The sequence below is a fragment of the Salvelinus namaycush genome, chromosome 10 (assembly GCF_016432855.1).
Source record: "Salvelinus namaycush isolate Seneca chromosome 10, SaNama_1.0, whole genome shotgun sequence".
Taxonomy (NCBI): Eukaryota; Metazoa; Chordata; class Actinopteri; order Salmoniformes; family Salmonidae; genus Salvelinus; species Salvelinus namaycush.
Genome location: NC_052316.1, coordinates 30,584,870 through 30,603,548, shown reverse-complemented (window position 1 = coordinate 30,603,548; position 18,679 = coordinate 30,584,870). Strand labels below are relative to the sequence as shown.

At 42.1% G+C, this 18,679-nt stretch overlaps 1 protein-coding gene across 2 annotated transcripts in view; it reads left to right on the top strand.

The window, feature by feature from the left end:
* The window catches only part of gmds (GDP-mannose 4,6-dehydratase), a 234,279-nt gene that overhangs the window by 176,531 nt on the left and 39,069 nt on the right, over nucleotides 1–18,679 (top strand). For both annotated transcript variants that reach the window (XM_039001967.1, XM_039001966.1), the window contains one exon: nucleotides 1,034–1,130. In XM_039001967.1, the coding sequence (XP_038857895.1) occupies nucleotides 1,034–1,130 (97 nt within the window). The remainder of the gene's footprint in view (nucleotides 1–1,033; nucleotides 1,131–18,679) is intronic.

The following is an 18,679-nucleotide window of genomic DNA, read 5'->3' as shown; positions in this document are numbered from 1 at the left end:
GCAGATCATTCAGACAGAGATGTTGTAGTACAGGCAGATCATTCAGACAGAGATGTTGTAGTACAGGCAGATCATTCAGACAGAGATGTTGTAGTACAGGCAGATCATTCAGACAGAGATGTTGTAGTACAGGCAGATCATTCAGACAGAGATGTTGTAGTACAGGCAGATCATTCAGACAGAGATGTTGTAGTACAGGCAGATCATTCAGACAGAGATGTTGTGGTACAGGCAGATCATTTAGACAGAGATGTTGTAGTACAGGCAGATCATTCAGACAGAGATGTTGTGGTACAGGCAGATCATTCAGACAGAGATGTTGTAGTACAGGCAGATCATTCAGACAGAGATGTTGTAGTACAGGCAGATCATTCAGACAGAGATGTTGTAGTACAGGCAGATCATTCAGACAGAGATGTTGTGGTACAGGCAGATCATTCAGACAGAGACGTTGTGATACAGGCTGGTCATTTAGACAGAGATGTTGTAGTACAGGCAGATCATTCAGACAGAGATGTTGTAGTACAGGCAGATCTTTTAGACAGAGACGTTGTGATACAGGCTGGTCATTTAGACAGAGATGTGTGTGACATGTTTTGTCTGCTACAGACACCGAAAGGAAGGAGGGAGGAAGAGGGAAAGATCACATGTAAAGAGTGATAGAGGGGGAAGAAGAGGTAGACCCCAGGACAGCTGTGGTTTATGAGAGTTTCCCCTCACTCAACTTACTGATGAACATCTCCCTTTCTCTCTCACTCTCTCTCTTTCTCTCCCTCCATTCCTCTTTCTGTCCCTACATTCCTCTCTCTCTTTGTCTCCCTCCATTCCTCCCCCTCTTTCTCTCCCTCCATTCCTCCCCTCTCTCTCAATCTTTATTTCTCTCCCTCCATTCCTCCTCTTCCTCTTTCTTGCTCTCTTTCTCACTTTGTCTCATACCATTCTTCTCTCTCTCTCTCTCTCTCTCTCTCTCTCTCTCTCTCTCTCTCTCTCTCTCTCTCACTTTCTCTCTCTTTCTCTCAATCTGTCTCTCCAGGTGGGAGGGGAAAGATGAGAACGAGGTTGGTCGTTGCCAGGAGACAGGGGTGATTCATGTGAAGGTGGACTCCAAGTACTACCGTCCTACTGAAGTGGTGAGTCGTGTGTGTGTGTGTGTGTGTGTGTGTGTGTGTGTGTGTGTGTGTGTGTGTGTGTGTGTGTGTGTGTGTGTGTGTGTGTGTGTGTGTGTGTGTGTGTGTTGGGAGATGGTGAAGTGGTAATGCACCAACCTGGCCTGTCTCACTTTCGGGTCCTTCTATAGAGCAGGCAAATGCCGCAAAGGCCTCTGTCTGATGGGGTGTGTGACTTTGTTTCAGTCCATCTGTGGGTCTTTTGTGATTACAATGAGTGTTCCAGACAGAGAAATGCAGGAAGTGAACAGTATGGGATGTTTGTATCATGCTCATAGCCTGATGTTCCCTTTAATACATGGCTGCAGGTTGTTATTCTTTCAACACATTGTTTCCTGCTCCTCATACCTGGCGTTCAGCTCTTTAATAGAATCATGACATCACTGTTTACTCTTCTGCTCTCCGGGGATTGTGTGTGGGACCATATAGTTATCGGCCATAACATGATCAGTAGACATCTGTAGGTCCAGCTCCCCCTCTCTCATTGTGTTGCTTTCTTAACAGCTGGAAATATCTGGTTGTCTTCTCTGAAGGTAATGGATATCCTGTCAATACATGCTGAAAGCCAAGTCATATTTTGACACGCAACACTCTACGGTTGTGATCTTATTACATGTGTACTGTGAGTTTGATTTATTCCTTATTTTATTGGTCAGTTTGCGGCAGGTCTTTCTGTGTTGAGTGAAGAACCGTCTCAGAGTCTGTAAGATGAACTGTGTTGAGAGGGAGGGTGATATCCAAAAAGGGAGAGAGCTAGACATGGAGATAAAGAGATCCCTCTGTCATCACTGTGCCCTGGGGGGGTCTGGGGGTTCCCCTGGGGGGTGTAGCATTGCCTCAGGGTGTTTGGGACAGGATTAGGGTAGTGTTTAAACTGCAGGACCCTCTGAACTATGAGATGGCCCTGGAGGATTAGGACCCAGCTGAGTGATGCTGCAGGATTATAGAAGAATCACTGGTGACTGATGGATGGGATGGACTTCCACACACACCTGGGGATGAAGTACTCTGTCTGGGGAGAGAAAGTAGATACCGGAGGGAACCACTGTCAGTCCTCTCTCTTATAGTCTGGAGATGAAATAGGAGCAGGACGTTTAGTTAGTTATGGATGTAAAACAGACTGGTTGAACTGGGTAGAGAAAGTTTACACTTGGACACATGATCACACAGATCCAGGGGGGTGAGGAGAGGAAGAGAGGGGTATTGTACAGTTTGAGGATTCTTGATTATTTGCACTCTTGCTCTCCTTGTCTCTGTGAGTGTCTTTTCACTCACTCTCCCTTCCCTCAGTAACTCCAGGTGAAAGCAGGCAGGTTATAAGAGTATTTAAAGAGAAAGAGGAGATAATGAGGAGCATTTAGCCTCTGACCCCTGAGACAGGAAGTGTGTGTGACACTGCTCCTGCGGCTTAGCATTGTTCCCCTGCTCAACTGGAAGTACCTGTCATCGTGTGTGTGTGTGTGTGTGTGTGTGTGTGTGTGTGTGTGTGTGTGTGTGTGTGTGTGGGTGTGTGTGTGTGTGTGTGTGTGTGTGGGGGTGTGTGTGTGTGTGTGTGTGTGTGTGTGTGTGTGTGTGTGTGTGTGTGTGTGTGTGTGTGTGTGTGTGTGTGTGGGTGGGTGGGTGGGTGGGTGGGTGGGTGGGTGGGTGGGTGGGTGGGTGGGTGTTTCAAGGGTCAGGATACAATACTCAGTCAAACAAGAATATGATTGAAAAAGTGACTAGCACAGCTAAGTTATTCACACCACTTGACTGTTTCCACATTTTGTTGTGTTACAGCCTGAATTTAAAATGGATTAATTTAGATTTTGTGTCACTTGGCTAAAACACAATACCCCATAATGTCAACGTGGAATAATGTTTTTAGACATTTTTACCAATTAATTAAAAATGAAAAGCTGAAATGTCTTGAGTCAATAAGTATTCAACCCCTTTGTTATGGCAAGACTACATAAGTTCAGGAGTAAAAATGTGCTTAATAAGTCACAAAATAAATACGTTTTTTAATGACTACCTCATCTCTGTACCCCACACATACAATTATCTGTAAGGTCGAACAGTGAATTTCAAACACAGATTAAGCCATAAATACCAGGTAGGTTTTCCAATGGCTCGCAAAGACAGGCACCTATTGGTAGATGAGTAAAACATTTAAAAAAGCAGACAATGAATATCCCTTTCAGCATGGTGAAGTTATTAATTACAATTTGGATGGTGTATCAATACACCCAGTCAGTACATAGCTACAGGTGTCCTTCCTAACTCAGTTCCCAGAGAGGAAGGAAACCGCTCAGGGATTTCACCATGAGGCCAATGGTGACTTTAAAACCGTTACAGAGTGTAATGGCTGTGATAGGAGAAAACTGAGGATGGATCAACAACATTGGAGTTACTCCACAATACTAACCCAAATGACATAGTGAAAAGAAGGAAGCCTGTACAGAATACAAATATTCCAAAACATGTATCCTGTTTGCAATAAGGCACTAAAGTAAACCTGCAATAAATGTGGCAAAGAAATGTACTTTATGTCCTGAATACAAAGCGGTATGTTTATGGCAAATCCACTACATCACTGAGTACCACTCTTCATTTTTTCAAGCATGGTGGTGGCTGCATCATGTTATGACTATGGTTGTCATCGGCAAGGACTAGGTATTGTTTTGGGATAAAATAAATTGGATAGAGCTAAGCACAAAATCCTAGAGGAAAACCTGGTTGTCTGCTTTCCAACAGACACTGGGAGATTAATTCACCTTTCAGCGGGACAATAACGTAAAACACAAGGCCAAATATATGCTGGAGTTGCTTACCAAGACGACATTGAATGTTCATGAGTGGCCTAGTTACAGTTTTGACATAAATCGTCTTGAAAATGTATGGCAAGACTTTGAATGTGAGTTATAATTGAATTATAATTTGAATGTGAATTATAATTCACTTTGACAGTGAATTATAAGTGAAATAATCTCTCTGTAAACAATTGTTGGAAAAATTACTTGTGTCATGCACAAAGTAGATGTCCTAACCGACTTGCCAAAACTATAGTTTGTTAACAAGAAATGTGTGGAGTGGTTGAAAAACGAGTTCTAATGACTCCAACCTAAGTGTATGTAAACTTCCGACTTCAACTGTATACTCTATGTGAGTGTGTCTGTAACGTATCTATATACTGTATGTGAGTGTGTCCCCAGGCTGTGTGCTAATGTGTGTGTAATTCGTCATTAACCCTGTCAGTATGTGTGTCTGACATGAGCTCATAATTCGTCTCTCCAGCCCCTCGGGACAGCGGAGGGGAGATGTAGATAAGGGGGGAGTATGCACAGAGGGAGGGAGCAGGTGTGTTCTGGTCTGGTGGTGTTGTCGAGGGTGACTGATACATGTACTGTAGAGAGAATGCTGGCCCATGTTGTCTTCAATTCTTCCCACAATTGTGTCAAGTTGGCTGGATGTCCTTTGTGTGGTGGACTGTTCTTGATACACACAGGAAACTGTAGAGCGTGAAAAACCCAGCAGCGTTGTAGTTCTTGTTCTAGTTCTTTTTGTTTTGCCCATTCACCCTCTAAATGGCATACGTACACAATCCATGTCTCAAGGCTTAAAAATCCTTATTTAACCTGTCTCCTCCTCCTCCATCTACACTGATTGAAGTGGATTCACCTTGTCAGTCTGTCATGGAAAGAGCAGGTGTTCTTAATGTTTTGTATTTTCAGTGTATATGTGAAATTGAAGGTAGTGTGGTTAGTTAGGGAGTATAGCCTAGCCCATGATATTTGCTGACAGGTCAATTTAAAACCGTAAAGTGGTTAGAAGTCATTCTGTGTGGAATAAGAGAGAGTTTCTTTGTTTGGCTGTACATGTTCGTTGAGTCTCAGACAAACTGCCTGAACCATAAACTGTAGTCTACCCGTTGCTATCTGTTAACCTTTCATTCAGGTGATGGAGCTGTCATTCACTCTGGGCTTTGTCCATCACAGTACAAGACACAGCTAGTCCCAGTGGTTGGTTCAGGTTGAGCTCAGACAAACAGTCTAGTGTACAGGACAGCGTACAGGTGTTCAGGTGTGGTTTATGTTTGATATTTCTGGTTGTCGGGGAGATGGTATTTAAGTGCTGTGTGCTGTATATTTCTGTTGGATGTGATTGTTAATGAGAAATGTGATAAGGCTAACCTCTGATGGGTGGAGAGAGAATTGGAGGTTAGGGAGAGAAAGTCGCAGCTGATGAGATTCTCACTTGTTTGTCTCTGCAGAAATGGAGATAAGAGAAGGTTTAGGGTTAGTTGGAATACTGTGAACATTGTGTCTGTATGAGTGTATCGAAAATACTTTGTGTGTTTGCGTGCGTGTGTTAATGCATCATATTTCCAGGTTCATGTGTCGCTGTTGGCATAAACTGCTGTGTGGTGATTGACAGCTCAGCTCTGTGGTTTGCCTCAAGGCCCTCAGGCAGATGGGGGAGGAGGAGGGATGAGGGGGGTGATAAATGAGAAGTTGTCTCCTTTTCTCTCGGTCTGTATTTTTCTTCAATTCAATTTAAGGGCTTTATTGGCATGGGAAACATATGTTTACATTGCCAAAGCAAGTGAAATAGATAATAAACAAAAGTGAAACAAACAATAAAAAATTTGCAGTAAACATTACACTCACAAAGGTTCCCAAAGTATAAAGACATTTCAAATGTATTGTTATGTCTATATACGTTGTTGTAATGATGTGTAAATAGTTAAAGTACAAAAGGCAAAATAAATAAACATAAATATAGGTTTTATTTACAATGGTGTTTGTTCTTCACTGGTTTCCCTTTTCTTGTGGCAACAAGTCACACATCTTTCTGCTGTGATGGCACACTGTGGTATTTCACCCAATATATTTGGGAGTTTATCAAAATTGGATTTGTTTTCTAATTCTTTGTGGGTCTATGTAATCTGAGGGAAATATGTGTCTCTAATATGGTCATACATTGGGCAGGAGGTTAGGAAGTGCAGCTCAGTTTCCACGTTTTTATGTGGGCAGTGTGCACATAGCCTGTCTTCTCTTGAGAGCCAGGTCTGCCTACGGCGGCCTTTCTTCATAGCAAGGCTATGCTCACTGAGTCTCTACATAGTCAAAGCTTTCCTTAAGTTTGCGTCAGTCACAGTGGTCAGGTATTGTGCCACTGTGTACTCTCTGTTTAGGGCCAAATAGCATTCTAGTTTGCAATGGGTTTTTTTGTGAATTCTTTCCAATGTGTCAAGTAATTATCTTTTTGTTTTCTCATGGTTTGGTTGGGTCTAATTATTTTGCTGTCCTGGGGCTCTGTGGGGTCTGTTTGTGTTTGTGAACAGAACCCCAGGACCAGCTTGCTTAGGGGACTCTTCTCCAGGTTCATCTCTCTGTAGGTGATGGCTTTGTTATGGAAGGTTTGGGAATCACTTCCTTTTAGGTGGTTGTAGAATTGAACTGCTCTTTTCTGGGATATCGGCCTAATTCTGCTCTGCATGCATTATTTGGGTGTTTTACATTGTACACTGAGGATATTTCTGCATGCAGTCTCAATTTGGTGTTTGTCCCATTTTGTGAATTCTTGATTGTTTAGCGGACCCCAGACCTCACAAGCATAAAGGACAATGGGTTCCATAACTGATTCAAATATTTTTAGCCAAAGCCTAATTGGTATGTCGAATTTTATGTTATTTTTGATGGCATAGAAGGCCCTTCTTGCCTTGTTTCTCAGATAGTTCACAGCTTTGTGGAAGTTACCTGTGGTGCTGATGTTTCGGCCGAGGTACAGTTGAAGTCGGGAGTTTACCTACATTTAGGTTGGAGTCATTCAAAATAATTTTTCAACCACTCCACAAATTCCTTGTTAACCTCTCTGGGATATGTGGGACGCTTGCGTCCCACTTGGCCAATAGCCAGGGAAAATGTAGAGCGCCAAATAAAAAATAAAAAAAATGATATAAAATCAAACTTTCATTAAATCACACATGTAAGATACCAAATTAAAGCTACACTCGTTGTGAATCCAGCCAACATGTCAGATTTCAAAAAGGCTTTTCGGCGAAAGCATAAGATGCTATTATCTGATGATAGCACAACAGTAAACAAAGAGAGTGTAGCATATTTCAAGCCTGCAGGTGCAACACAAAATGCAGAAATAAAATATAAATCATGCCTTACCTTTGACGAGCTTCTTTTGTTGCCACTCCAATATGTCCCATAAACATCACAAATGGTCCTTTTGTTCGACTAATTCCGTCCATATATATCCAAATTGTCAATTTATTTGGCGCGTTTGATCCAGAAAAAAACAGCTTCCAATTTGCGCAACGTCACTACAAAATATATCAAAAATGACCTCTAAACTTTGCCAAAACATTTCAAACTACTTTTGTAATACAACTTAAGGTATTTGTAAACGTTAATAATTGATCAAATTGAAGATGGGTCTATCTGTTTTCAATACAGGAGGACAACAAACTAACGCTACTTTTCTAGTCTTGCGCAACTCTCAAACAGTACACATAACGTTACACTGATTCCAGATGGCCGTACTTCTTCATTGCACAAAGGAATAACCTCAACCAATTTCCAACGACTGGTGACATCCAGTGGAAGCGGTAGGAACTGCAAACAGGTTGATTAGAAATCTAGTATCCCAATGAAAACTCATTGAACAGACAGTGACCTAAAAAAAAGAAATCTGAATGGTTAGTCCTCGGGGTTTTGCCTGCTACATAAGTTCTGTGATACTCACAGACATGATTCAAACAGTTTTAGAAACTTTAGAGGGTTTTCTATCCAAATCTACTTATAATATGCATATCTTATATTCTGGGGATGAGTAGAAGGAAGTTGAAATTGGGCACGCTATTTATCCAAAAGTGAAAATGCTGCCCCCTACCCCGAAGAAGTTAAACTCAGTGCCTCTTTGCTTGACATCATGGGAAAATCAAACGAAATCAGCCAAGACCTCAGAAAGAAAATTGTAGAGATCCAAAAGTTTGGTTCATCCTTGGGAGTAATTTCCAAACGCCTGAAGGTACCACATTCATCTGTACAAACAATAGTACAAACAACAGGACGCTCATACCGCTCAGGAAGGAGACGCGTTCTGTCTCCTAGAGATGAACGTACTTTGGTGCGAAAGTGCACATTTTTTATTTCACCTTTATTTAACCAGGTAGGCAAGTTGAGAACAAGTTCTCATTTACAATTGCGACCTGGCCAAGATGAAGCAAAGCAGTTTGACACATACAACAACACAGAGTTACACATGGAGTAAAACAAACATACAGTCAATAATACAGTAGAAAAATCAGTCTATATACAATGTGAGCAAATGAGGTGAGATAAGGGAGGTAAAGGCAAAAAAAGGCCATGGTGGCGAAGTAAATACAATATAGCAAGTAAAACACTAGAATGGTAGATTTGCAGTGGACGAATGTGCAAAGTAGAAATAGAAATAATGGGGTGCAAAGGAGCAAAATAAATAAATACAGTAGGGGAAGAGGTAGTTGTTTGGGCTAAATTATAGATGGCTATGTACAGGTGCAGTAATCTGTGAGCTGCTCTGACAGCTGGTGCTTAAAGCTAGTGAGGGAGATAAGTGTTTCCAGTTTCAGAGATTTTTGTAGTTCGTTCCAGTCATTGGCAGCAGAGGCAGCCAAAGGAGGAATTGGCTTTGGGGGTGACCAGAGAGATATACCTGCTGGAGCATGTGCTACAGGTGGGTGCTGCTATGGTGACCAGCGAGCTGAGATAAGGGGGGACTTTACCTAGCAGGGTCTTGTAGATGACCTGGAGCCAGTGGGTTTGACGACGAGTATAAAGCGAGGGCCAGCCAACGAGAGTGTACAGGTCGCAGTGGTGGGTAGTATATGGGGCTTTGGTGACAAAACGGATGGCACTGTGATAGACTGCATCCAGTTTATTGAGTAGGGTATTGGAGGCTATTTTGTAAATGACATCGCCGAAGTCGAGGATCGGTAGGAGGGTCAGTTTTACGAGGGTATGTTTGGCAGCATGAGTGAAGGATGCTTTGTTGCGAAATAGGAAGCCAATTCTAGATTTAACTTTGGATTGGAGATGTTTGATGTGAGTCTGGAAGGAGAATTTACAGTCCAACCAGACACCTAGGTATTTGTAATAAATCAATCCCAGAACAACAGCAAAGGACCTTGTGAAGATGCTAGAGGAAACAGGTACAAAAGTATCTATATGCACAGTAAAACGAGTCCTATATCGACAGAACCTGAAAGGCTGCTCAGCAAGGAAGAAGCCACTGCTCCAAAACCGTCATAAAAAAAGCCAGACTACGGTTTGCAACTGCACATGGGGACAAAGAGGAAAAAGGGGAGGCTTGCATGCCGAAGAACACCATCCCAAAGGTGAAGCACGGGGGTGGCAGCATCATGTTGTGGGGGTGCTTTGCTACAGGAGGGACTGGTGCCCTTCACAAAATAGAAGGCATCATGAGGAAGAAAAATGATGTGGATATATTGAAGCAACATATCAAGACATCAGTCAGGAAGTTAAAGCTTGGTCACAATGACCCTAAGCATACTTCCAAAGTTGTGGCAAAATGGCATACAGACAACAAAGTCAAGGTATTGGAGTGGCCATCACAAAGCCCTGACCTCAATCCTATAAAATATTTGTGGGCAGATCTGAAAAAGCATGTGCGAGCAAGTAGGCCTACAAACCTGACTCAGTTACACCAGCTCGGTCAGAAGGAATGTGCCACAATTCACCCAACTTATTGTGGGAAGCTTGTGGAAGTCTACCTGAAACGTTTGACCCAAGTTAAACAATTTAAAGGCACTGGTATCAAATACTAATTGAGAGTATGTAAACTTCTGACCCACTGGGAATGGGATGAAAGAAATAAAAGCTGAAATAAATCATTCTCTCTACTATTATTCTGACATTTCACATTCTTAAAATAAAGTGGTGATCCTAACTGGCCTAAAACAGAGAATTTTTACTAGGATTAAATGTCAGGAATTGTGAAAACGGAGTTTAAATGTATTTGGCTAAGGTGTATGTAAACTTCCGACTTCAACTGTATGTTTAATTTTTTGTGTGCTCTAGGGCAACGATGTCTAGATGAAATTTGTATTCGTGGTCCTGGCAACTGTACCTTTTTTGGATCACCATTATTGAGATTTACTGTCAGGGCCTGACCGAATCTGTGCAGATGATCTAGGTGCTGCTTTAGGCCCTCATTGGTTAGGGACAGAAGCACCAGATCATCAGCAAACAGTAGACATTTGACTTCTAGTTGGGTGAGGCCGGGTGCTGCAGACTGTTCTAGTGCCCTCGCCAATTTGTTGATATATATATTGAAGAGGGTGGGGCTCAAGCTGCATCCCTGTCTCACCCCACGGCCCTTTCTCTCCCTTTCCTCTTTACCTGTTGCTCTGTTTCTAACTTCTCCTCCTTTCCGTATCTCTTTCTCTCTGCTGGTGTCTCTGCTGTCCCTCTCTGGCTGTATCTACTGTCCCTCTCTGGCTGTATCACTGTCTGTCAGAATGATATGAGACAACAGTCAAGTAGACAGTGAGACAACAGTCAAGTAGACAGTGAGACTACAGTCAGGTAGACAGTGAGACAACAGTCAGGTAGACAGTGTGACAACGGTCAGGTAGACAGTGAGACAACGGTCAGGTAGACAGTGAGACAACGGTCAGGTAGACAGTGAGACAACGGTCAGGTAGACAGTGAGACAACGGTCAGGTAGACAGTGAGACAACGGTCAGGTAGACAGTGAGACAACGGTCAGGTAGACAGTGAGACAACGGCCAGGTAGACAGTGAGACGGTGGTTAGTTGAGCTTGGTTTGTTACAGAGAGAGAGGGGTGCAGAGGGAGAGACAGATTAGTGTTTAATTGTGGATGACATTCTTTTATGGAAACCTCTCTAGTCTCTGTTTCTCATACCCGTTAAAAGGAGTGGTTTGACGCCTGCCCAAAAAAGATAATGTGATAAACTGCCTATCTATCTTTTTGTCTCTGAGCTTTACCTTGTGTGTCACTGGGTTTGATTAACGACACATTGAATAGCGAGATGATTTAAGAGTTTCAAGTTCTAGGATGAAGCCAAGAATGTATTTCTCAGAATGTTGGGGGTTGAAACCTGTTTTGTGATGTCACTGATTTGATGATGTCATTGGGGTTGGCACAGGTATGAACAGGAGGTTATTCTTCTCTGCTGTCATTTGATTGACAGCTCTGGATTGGGCCTACAGTCACACAGCTCAGAGACGAAGGTGTTCCCACCATGAGTAATATGTATGTGAAAATTACAGTTCATCCAAGTCACGTACACACATTCCCTCCAACACAACCCACCCACACATCATACAATACACGTACACACATTCCCTCCAACACAACCCACCCACACATCATACAATACACGTACACACATTCCCTCCAACACAACCCACCCACACATCATACAATACACGTACACACATTCCCTCCAACACAACCCACCCACACATCATACAATACACGTACACACATTCCCTCCAACACAACCCACCCACACATCATACAATACACGTACACACATTCCCTCCAACACAACCCACCCACACATCATACAATACACATACACACATTCCCTCCAACACAACCCACCCACACATCATACAATACACATACACACATTCCCTCCAACACAACCCACCCACATATCATACAATACACGTACACACATTCCCTCCAACACAACCCACCCACACATCATACAATACACGTACACACATTCCCTCCAACACAACCCACCCACACATCATACAATACACATACACACATTCCCTCCAACACAACCCACCCACACATCATACAATACACATACACACATTCCCTCCAACACAACCCACCCACACATCATACAATACACGTACACACATTCCCTCCAACACAACCCACCCACACATCATACAATACACGTACACACATTCCCTCCAACACAACCCACCCACACATCATACAATACACGTACACACATTCCCTCCAACACAACCCACCCACACATCATACAATACACGTACACACATTCCCTCCAACACAACCCACCAACACATCATACAATACACGTACACACATTCCCTCCAACACAACCCACCCACACATCATACAATACACGTACACACATTCCCTCCAACACAACCCACCCACACATCATACAATACACATACACACATTCCCTCCAACACAACCCACCCACACATCATACAATACACGTACACACATTCCCTCCAACACAACCCACCAACACATCATACAATACACGTACACACATTCCCTCCAACACAACCCACCCACACATCATACAATACACGTACACACATTCCCTCCAACACAACCCACCAACACATCATACAATACACGTACACACATTCCCTCCAACACAACCCACCCACACATCATACAATACACGTACACACATTCCCTCCAACACAACCCACCCACACATCATACAATACACGTACACACATTCCCTCCAACACAACCCACCCACACATCATACAATACACGTACACACATTCCCTCCAACACAACCCACCCACACATCATACAATACACGTACACACATTCCCTCCAACACAACCCACCCACACATCATACAATACACGTACACACATTCCCTCCAACACAACCCACCCACACATCATACAATACACGTACACACATTCCCTCCAACACAACCCACCCACACATCATACAATACACACTGACCATTCATTCACTTATTGTAAGATACGGTCTTTGGCTTATCAACTAATGTAGAAAGGTGTATCTCTTTGGCCTTTAAGAACTCAGTCACAGAAATGCTCTCTAGACACCTGTATTTGTTACCCAATGTAATCATGTCATTCATGGACACTTTTACGGACACGAACTCTAACTTTCCTTATAGGTACTGTACCTGATATTCTATAAAATGTGTTGCTAACTGTCTAATATCAATGCTGACTGTTTGTACTAAATGCAGTGACCAATTAGAAAGAGGAAAGTCTATTGTAACACACTTCGCCCATTATAACCTACTGTAGACACAGCAGCAGGACGATGCAGTAAAAACAGGAGAGAGAACAGAGAGAACAGCAGGCTTTATTTCCACTCCTAGATCTGTCCCTCTCTTCTTTATTTCCACTCCTAGATCTGTCCCTCTCTTCTTTATTTCCACTCCTAGATCTGTCCCGCTCTTCTTTATTTCCACTCCTAGATCTGTCCCTCTCTTCTTTATTTCCACTCCTAGATCTGTCCCTCTCTTCTTTATTTCCACTCCTAGATCTGTCCCTCTCTTCTTTATTTCCACTCCTAGATCTGTCCCGCTCCTCTTTATTTACACTCCTAGATCTGTCCCTCTCCTCTTTATTTACACTCCTAGATCTGTCCCTCTCTTCTTTATTTCCACTCCTAGATCTGTCCCTCTCCTCTTTATTTCCACTCCTAGATCTGTCCCTCTCCTATTTATTTACCCTCCTAGATCTGTCCCTCTCTTCTTTATTTCCACTCCTAGATCTGTCCCTCTCTTCTTTATTTACACTCCTAGATCTGTTCCTCTCTTCTTTATTTACACTCCTAGATCTGTTCCTCTCCTCTTTATTTCCACTCCTAGATCTGTCCCTCTCCTCTTTATTTACACTCCTAAATCTGTCCCTCTCTTCTTTTTTTCCACTCCTAGATCTGTCCCTCTCTTCTTTATTTACACTCCTAGATCTGTCCCTCTCCTCTTTATTTACACTCCTAGATCTGTCCCTCTCCTCTTTATTTCCACTCCTAGATCTGTCCCTCTCTTCTTTATTTCCACTCCTAGATCTGTCCCTCTCCTATTTATTTACACTCCTAGATCTGTCCCTCTCTTCTTTATTTACACTCCTAGATCTGTCCCTCTCCTCTTTATTTACACTCCTAGATCTGTCCATCTCCTCTTTATTTACACTCCTAGATGTCCCTCTCCTCTATTTACACTCCTAGATCTGTCCATCTCCTCTTTATTTACACTCCTAGATGTCCCTCTCCTCTTTATTTACACTCCTAGATCTGTTCCTCTCCTCTTTATTTACGCTCCTAGATCTGTCCCTCTCCTCTTTATTTACACTCCTAGATCTGTCCCTCTCCTCTTTATTTACACTCCTAGATCTGTCCCTCCTCTTTATTTACACTCCTAGATCTGTCCCTCTACTCTTTATTTACACTCCTAGATCTGTCCCACTCCTCTTTATTTACACTCCTAGATCTGTCCCTCTCTTCTTTATTTACACTCCTAGATCTGTCCCTCTCCTCTTTATTTACACTCCTAGATCTGTCCCTCTCCTCTTTATTTACGCTCCTAGATCTGTCCCTCTCCTCTTTATTTACGCTCCTAGATCTGTCCCTCTCCTCTTTATTTACACTCCTAGATCTGTCCCTCTCCTCTTTATTTACACTCCTAGATCTGTCCCTCTCCTCTTTATTTACACTCCTAGATCTGTCCCTCTCCTCTTTATTTACGCTCCTAGATCTGTCCCTCTCCTCTTTATTTACACTCCTAGATCTGTCCCACTCCTCTTTATTTACACTCCTAGATCTGTCCCTCTCTTCTTTATTTACACTCCTAGATCTGTCCCTCTCCTCTTTATTTACGCTCCTAGATCTGTCCCTCTCCTCTTTATTTCCACTCCTAGATCTGTCCCACTCTTCTTTATTTACACTCCTAGATCTGTCCCTCTCTTCTTTATTTACACTCCTAGATCTGTCCCTCTCTTCTTTATTTCCACTCCTAGATCTGTCCTGCTCCTATTTATTTCCACTCCTAGATCTGTCCCACTCTTCTTTATTTCCACTCCTAGATCTGTCCTGCTCCTATTTATTTCCACTCCTAGATCTGTCCCGCTCCTCTTTGCATAGACAGAGCGATAAAAGCTAGGAGGAAGAATAAACTACACAGAGCTAAAGAGAACATAACCATGGCTTAACTGGAGTAGTTGGGTTCGCAAACCTGTGAAATAGTTTGAAGTAAAGCATACATACCTGTGAGCGTTTGAAGTAAAGCCTACATACCTGTGAGCGTTTGAAGTAAAGCATACATACCTGTGAGCGTTTGAAGTAAAGCATACATACCTGTAAGCGTTTGAAGTAAAGCATACATACCTGTGAGCGTTTGAAGTAAAGCATACATACCTGTAAGCGTTTGAAGTAAAGCATACATACCTGTAAGCGTTTGAAGTAAAGCATACATACCTGTAAGCGTTTGAAGTAAAGCATACATACCTGTAAGCGTTTGAAGTAAAGCATACATACCTGTGAGCGTTTGAAGTAAAGCATACATACCTGTAAGCGTTTGAAGTAAAGCATACATACCTGTAAGCGTTTGAAGTAAAGCATACATACCTGTGAAATAGTTTGAAGTAAAGCATACATACTTGTAAGCGTTTGAAGTAAAGCATACATACTTGTAAGCGTTTGAAGTAAAGCATACATACCTGTAAGCGTTTGAAGTAAAGCATACATACCTGTAAGCGTTTGAAGTAAAGCATACATACCTGTAAGCGTTTGAAGTAAAGCATACATACCTGTAAGCGTTTGAAGTAAAGCATACATACCTGTAAGCGTTTGAAGTAAAGCATACATACCTGTGAAATAGTTTGAAGTAAAGCATACATACCTGTGAGCGTTTGAAGTAAAGCATACATACCTGTAAGCGTTTGAAGTAAAGCATACATACCTGTAAGCGTTTGAAGTAAAGCATACATACTTGTAAGCGTTTGAAGTAAAGCATACATACTTGTAAGCGTTTGAAGTAAAGCATACATACCTGTAAGCGTTTGAAGTAAAGCATACATACTTGTAAGCGTTTGAAGTAAAGCATACATACCTGTAAGCGTTTGAAGTAAAGCATACATACCTGTAAGCGTTTGAAGTAAAGCATACATACCTGTAAGCGTTTGAAGTAAAGCATACATACCTGTAAGCGTTTGAAGTAAAGCATACATACCTGTAAGCGTTTGAAGTAAAGCATACATACCTATAAGCGTTTGAAGTAAAGCATACATACTTGTAAGCGTTTGAAGTAAAGCATACATACCTGTAAGCGTTTGAAGTAAAGCATACATACCTGTAAGCGTTTGAAGTAAAGCATACATACCTGTAAGCGTTTGAAGTAAAGCATACATACCTGTAAGCGTTTGAAGTAAAGCATACATACCTGTAAGCGTTTGAAGTAAAGCATACATACCTATAAGCGTTTGAAGTAAAGCATACATACCTATAAGCGTTTGAAGTAAAGCATACATACCTATAAGCGTTTGAAGTAAAGCATACATACTTGTAAGCGTTTGAAGTAAAGCATACATACCTGTAAGCGTTTGAAGTAAAGCATACATACCTGTGAAATAGTTTGAAGTAAAGCATACATACCTGTGAAATAGTTTGAAGTAAAGCATACATACCTGTGAAATAGTTTGAAGTAAAGCATACATACTTGTAAGCGTTTGAAGTAAAGCATACATACCTGTAAGCGTTTGAAGTAAAGCATACATACCTGTAAGCGTTTGAAGTAAAGCATACATACCTGTGAAATAGTTTGAAGTAAAGCATACATACCTGTGAAATAGTTTGAAGTAAAGCATACATACCTGTGAAATAGTTTGAAGTAAAGCATACATACCTGTGAAATAGTTTGAAGTAAAGCATACATACCTGTGAAATAGTTTTAAGTAAAGCATACATACTTGTAAGCGTTTGAAGTAAAGCATACATACCTGTGAAATAGCTTGAAGTAAAGCATACATACTTGTAAGCGTTTGAAGTAAAGCATACATACCTGTGAAATAGTTTGAAGTAAAGCATACATACCTGTGAGCGTTTGAAGTAAAGCATACATACCTGTGAAATAGTTTGAAGTAAAGCATACATACCTGTGAAATAGTTTGAAGTAAAGCATACATACCTGTGAAATAGTTTGAAGGAAAGCATACATACCTGTGAGCGTTTGAAGTAAAGCATACATACCTGTGAGCGTTTGAAGTAAAGCATACATACCTGTGAAATAGTTTGAAGGAAAGCATACATACCTGTGAGCGTTTGAAGTAAAGCGGATGGATGCAGACTTGATAAGAGTACAGCTTCCCTAAGATGGAATGCTACCCGTTAGCTAACGTACATCACATCACCCACATCAATTCAGCAAATGTCTTTCAGTGCAGTGTGTGTGTGTGTCAGGAATCTGTCATCGGGGTGACCTATAGGTGTAAACTTAGGGATGTCTGTCATTTCGGGGTGAGACTAGCATAAGACGGTCATCAGAAACACACACTCTCACACACACACACACACACACACACACGTACACACAGACACAGACAAACACGTCACTAAATCTCTCATTAACGCATCCTGATTTAGAAGAGAGAGGGACTGTGACACTAATACAATAGCAGTAGTGATGGGAGAGGAATGCCAGTGCAGGTGGTGTTTTGGTAACCTTTCTGATGGTTGGCATGGAGACTCAACTATCCGGTTCAGTGATGCTGGCTGACTAACTGACTGTACTTCATATCTACTGTGATAGAGTGACACAATTGACAGATCACATCACTCAGTGAACCAGCTGGATCCCTGCCTATAAAGATACTAGAGGCAATACAGTACCTGGGTTATGTGGGTTCAATAAGTTGGACGGGTGTTTTTCCTGTGACCTTTCCAAGGAAAACTCTGGGCCCTATAAGCAGACCAAGGAGAACCCTATATGTGAGGTGTTCTAAGTTAAGGACTAATCCTCTGTGCTAATACAACACAACCCTGATCCAAACCATGGTTGAATGATGATGGTGTTTTTGGATATATGTGGTCTCTTGGCCCTGCACTCCATATTACCATAGAGACAGTACTATTCTTCTGGCCAGAACATTATATTGTGAGAATATGTATGTCTACTGTATGCATCCAAATATGGCTGTGGTTTCTGTCTTGTGTGTGTGGGTCAGAACTGGGAGGCCAGTCAGTCCTGCTGTTGGTTTTCATATTCCTCCACTCTGGCGGTCTGAAACTCATAAACCAGGTCCCAGGATCCTCGTAGTCCTGTCTGTCCTGGCTCGATGAACCTCACCGGATCTGTGTTCTCATTGGGCGAGGGAAAGGGATGACCTATGCTCTGATTGGGTGAGGGTCGGGATTCTCTCTTTGGCTTTTTGGCAGCAAAACCCACCATAACCCCCCCCCCCCCCCCCTATGTGTTACACCTACCCCTTATGAACAGCCCTTATGGCCAACCTACCCTGCTATACTCTACAAACCAACCCAGCCCTTCCCCCAAAATATCAGCGGAAATTATTCCAAGAGAGACAGTGTCATATTAAGTTTCCAGGAGATTCTTTATCTTAACGACGAGAAAAGCAGCCTCTGTGTGAGTATATGAGTGTGTGTGTTTCAATATGTGTGTAGTAATCAATCATTCCTTGGGCTCCAAAGAACCCTGAAAATAAAACGTCCACAGTGGGCCTGTTTGTTGTGTAATATCTGGTGCTTAACGAAGCTT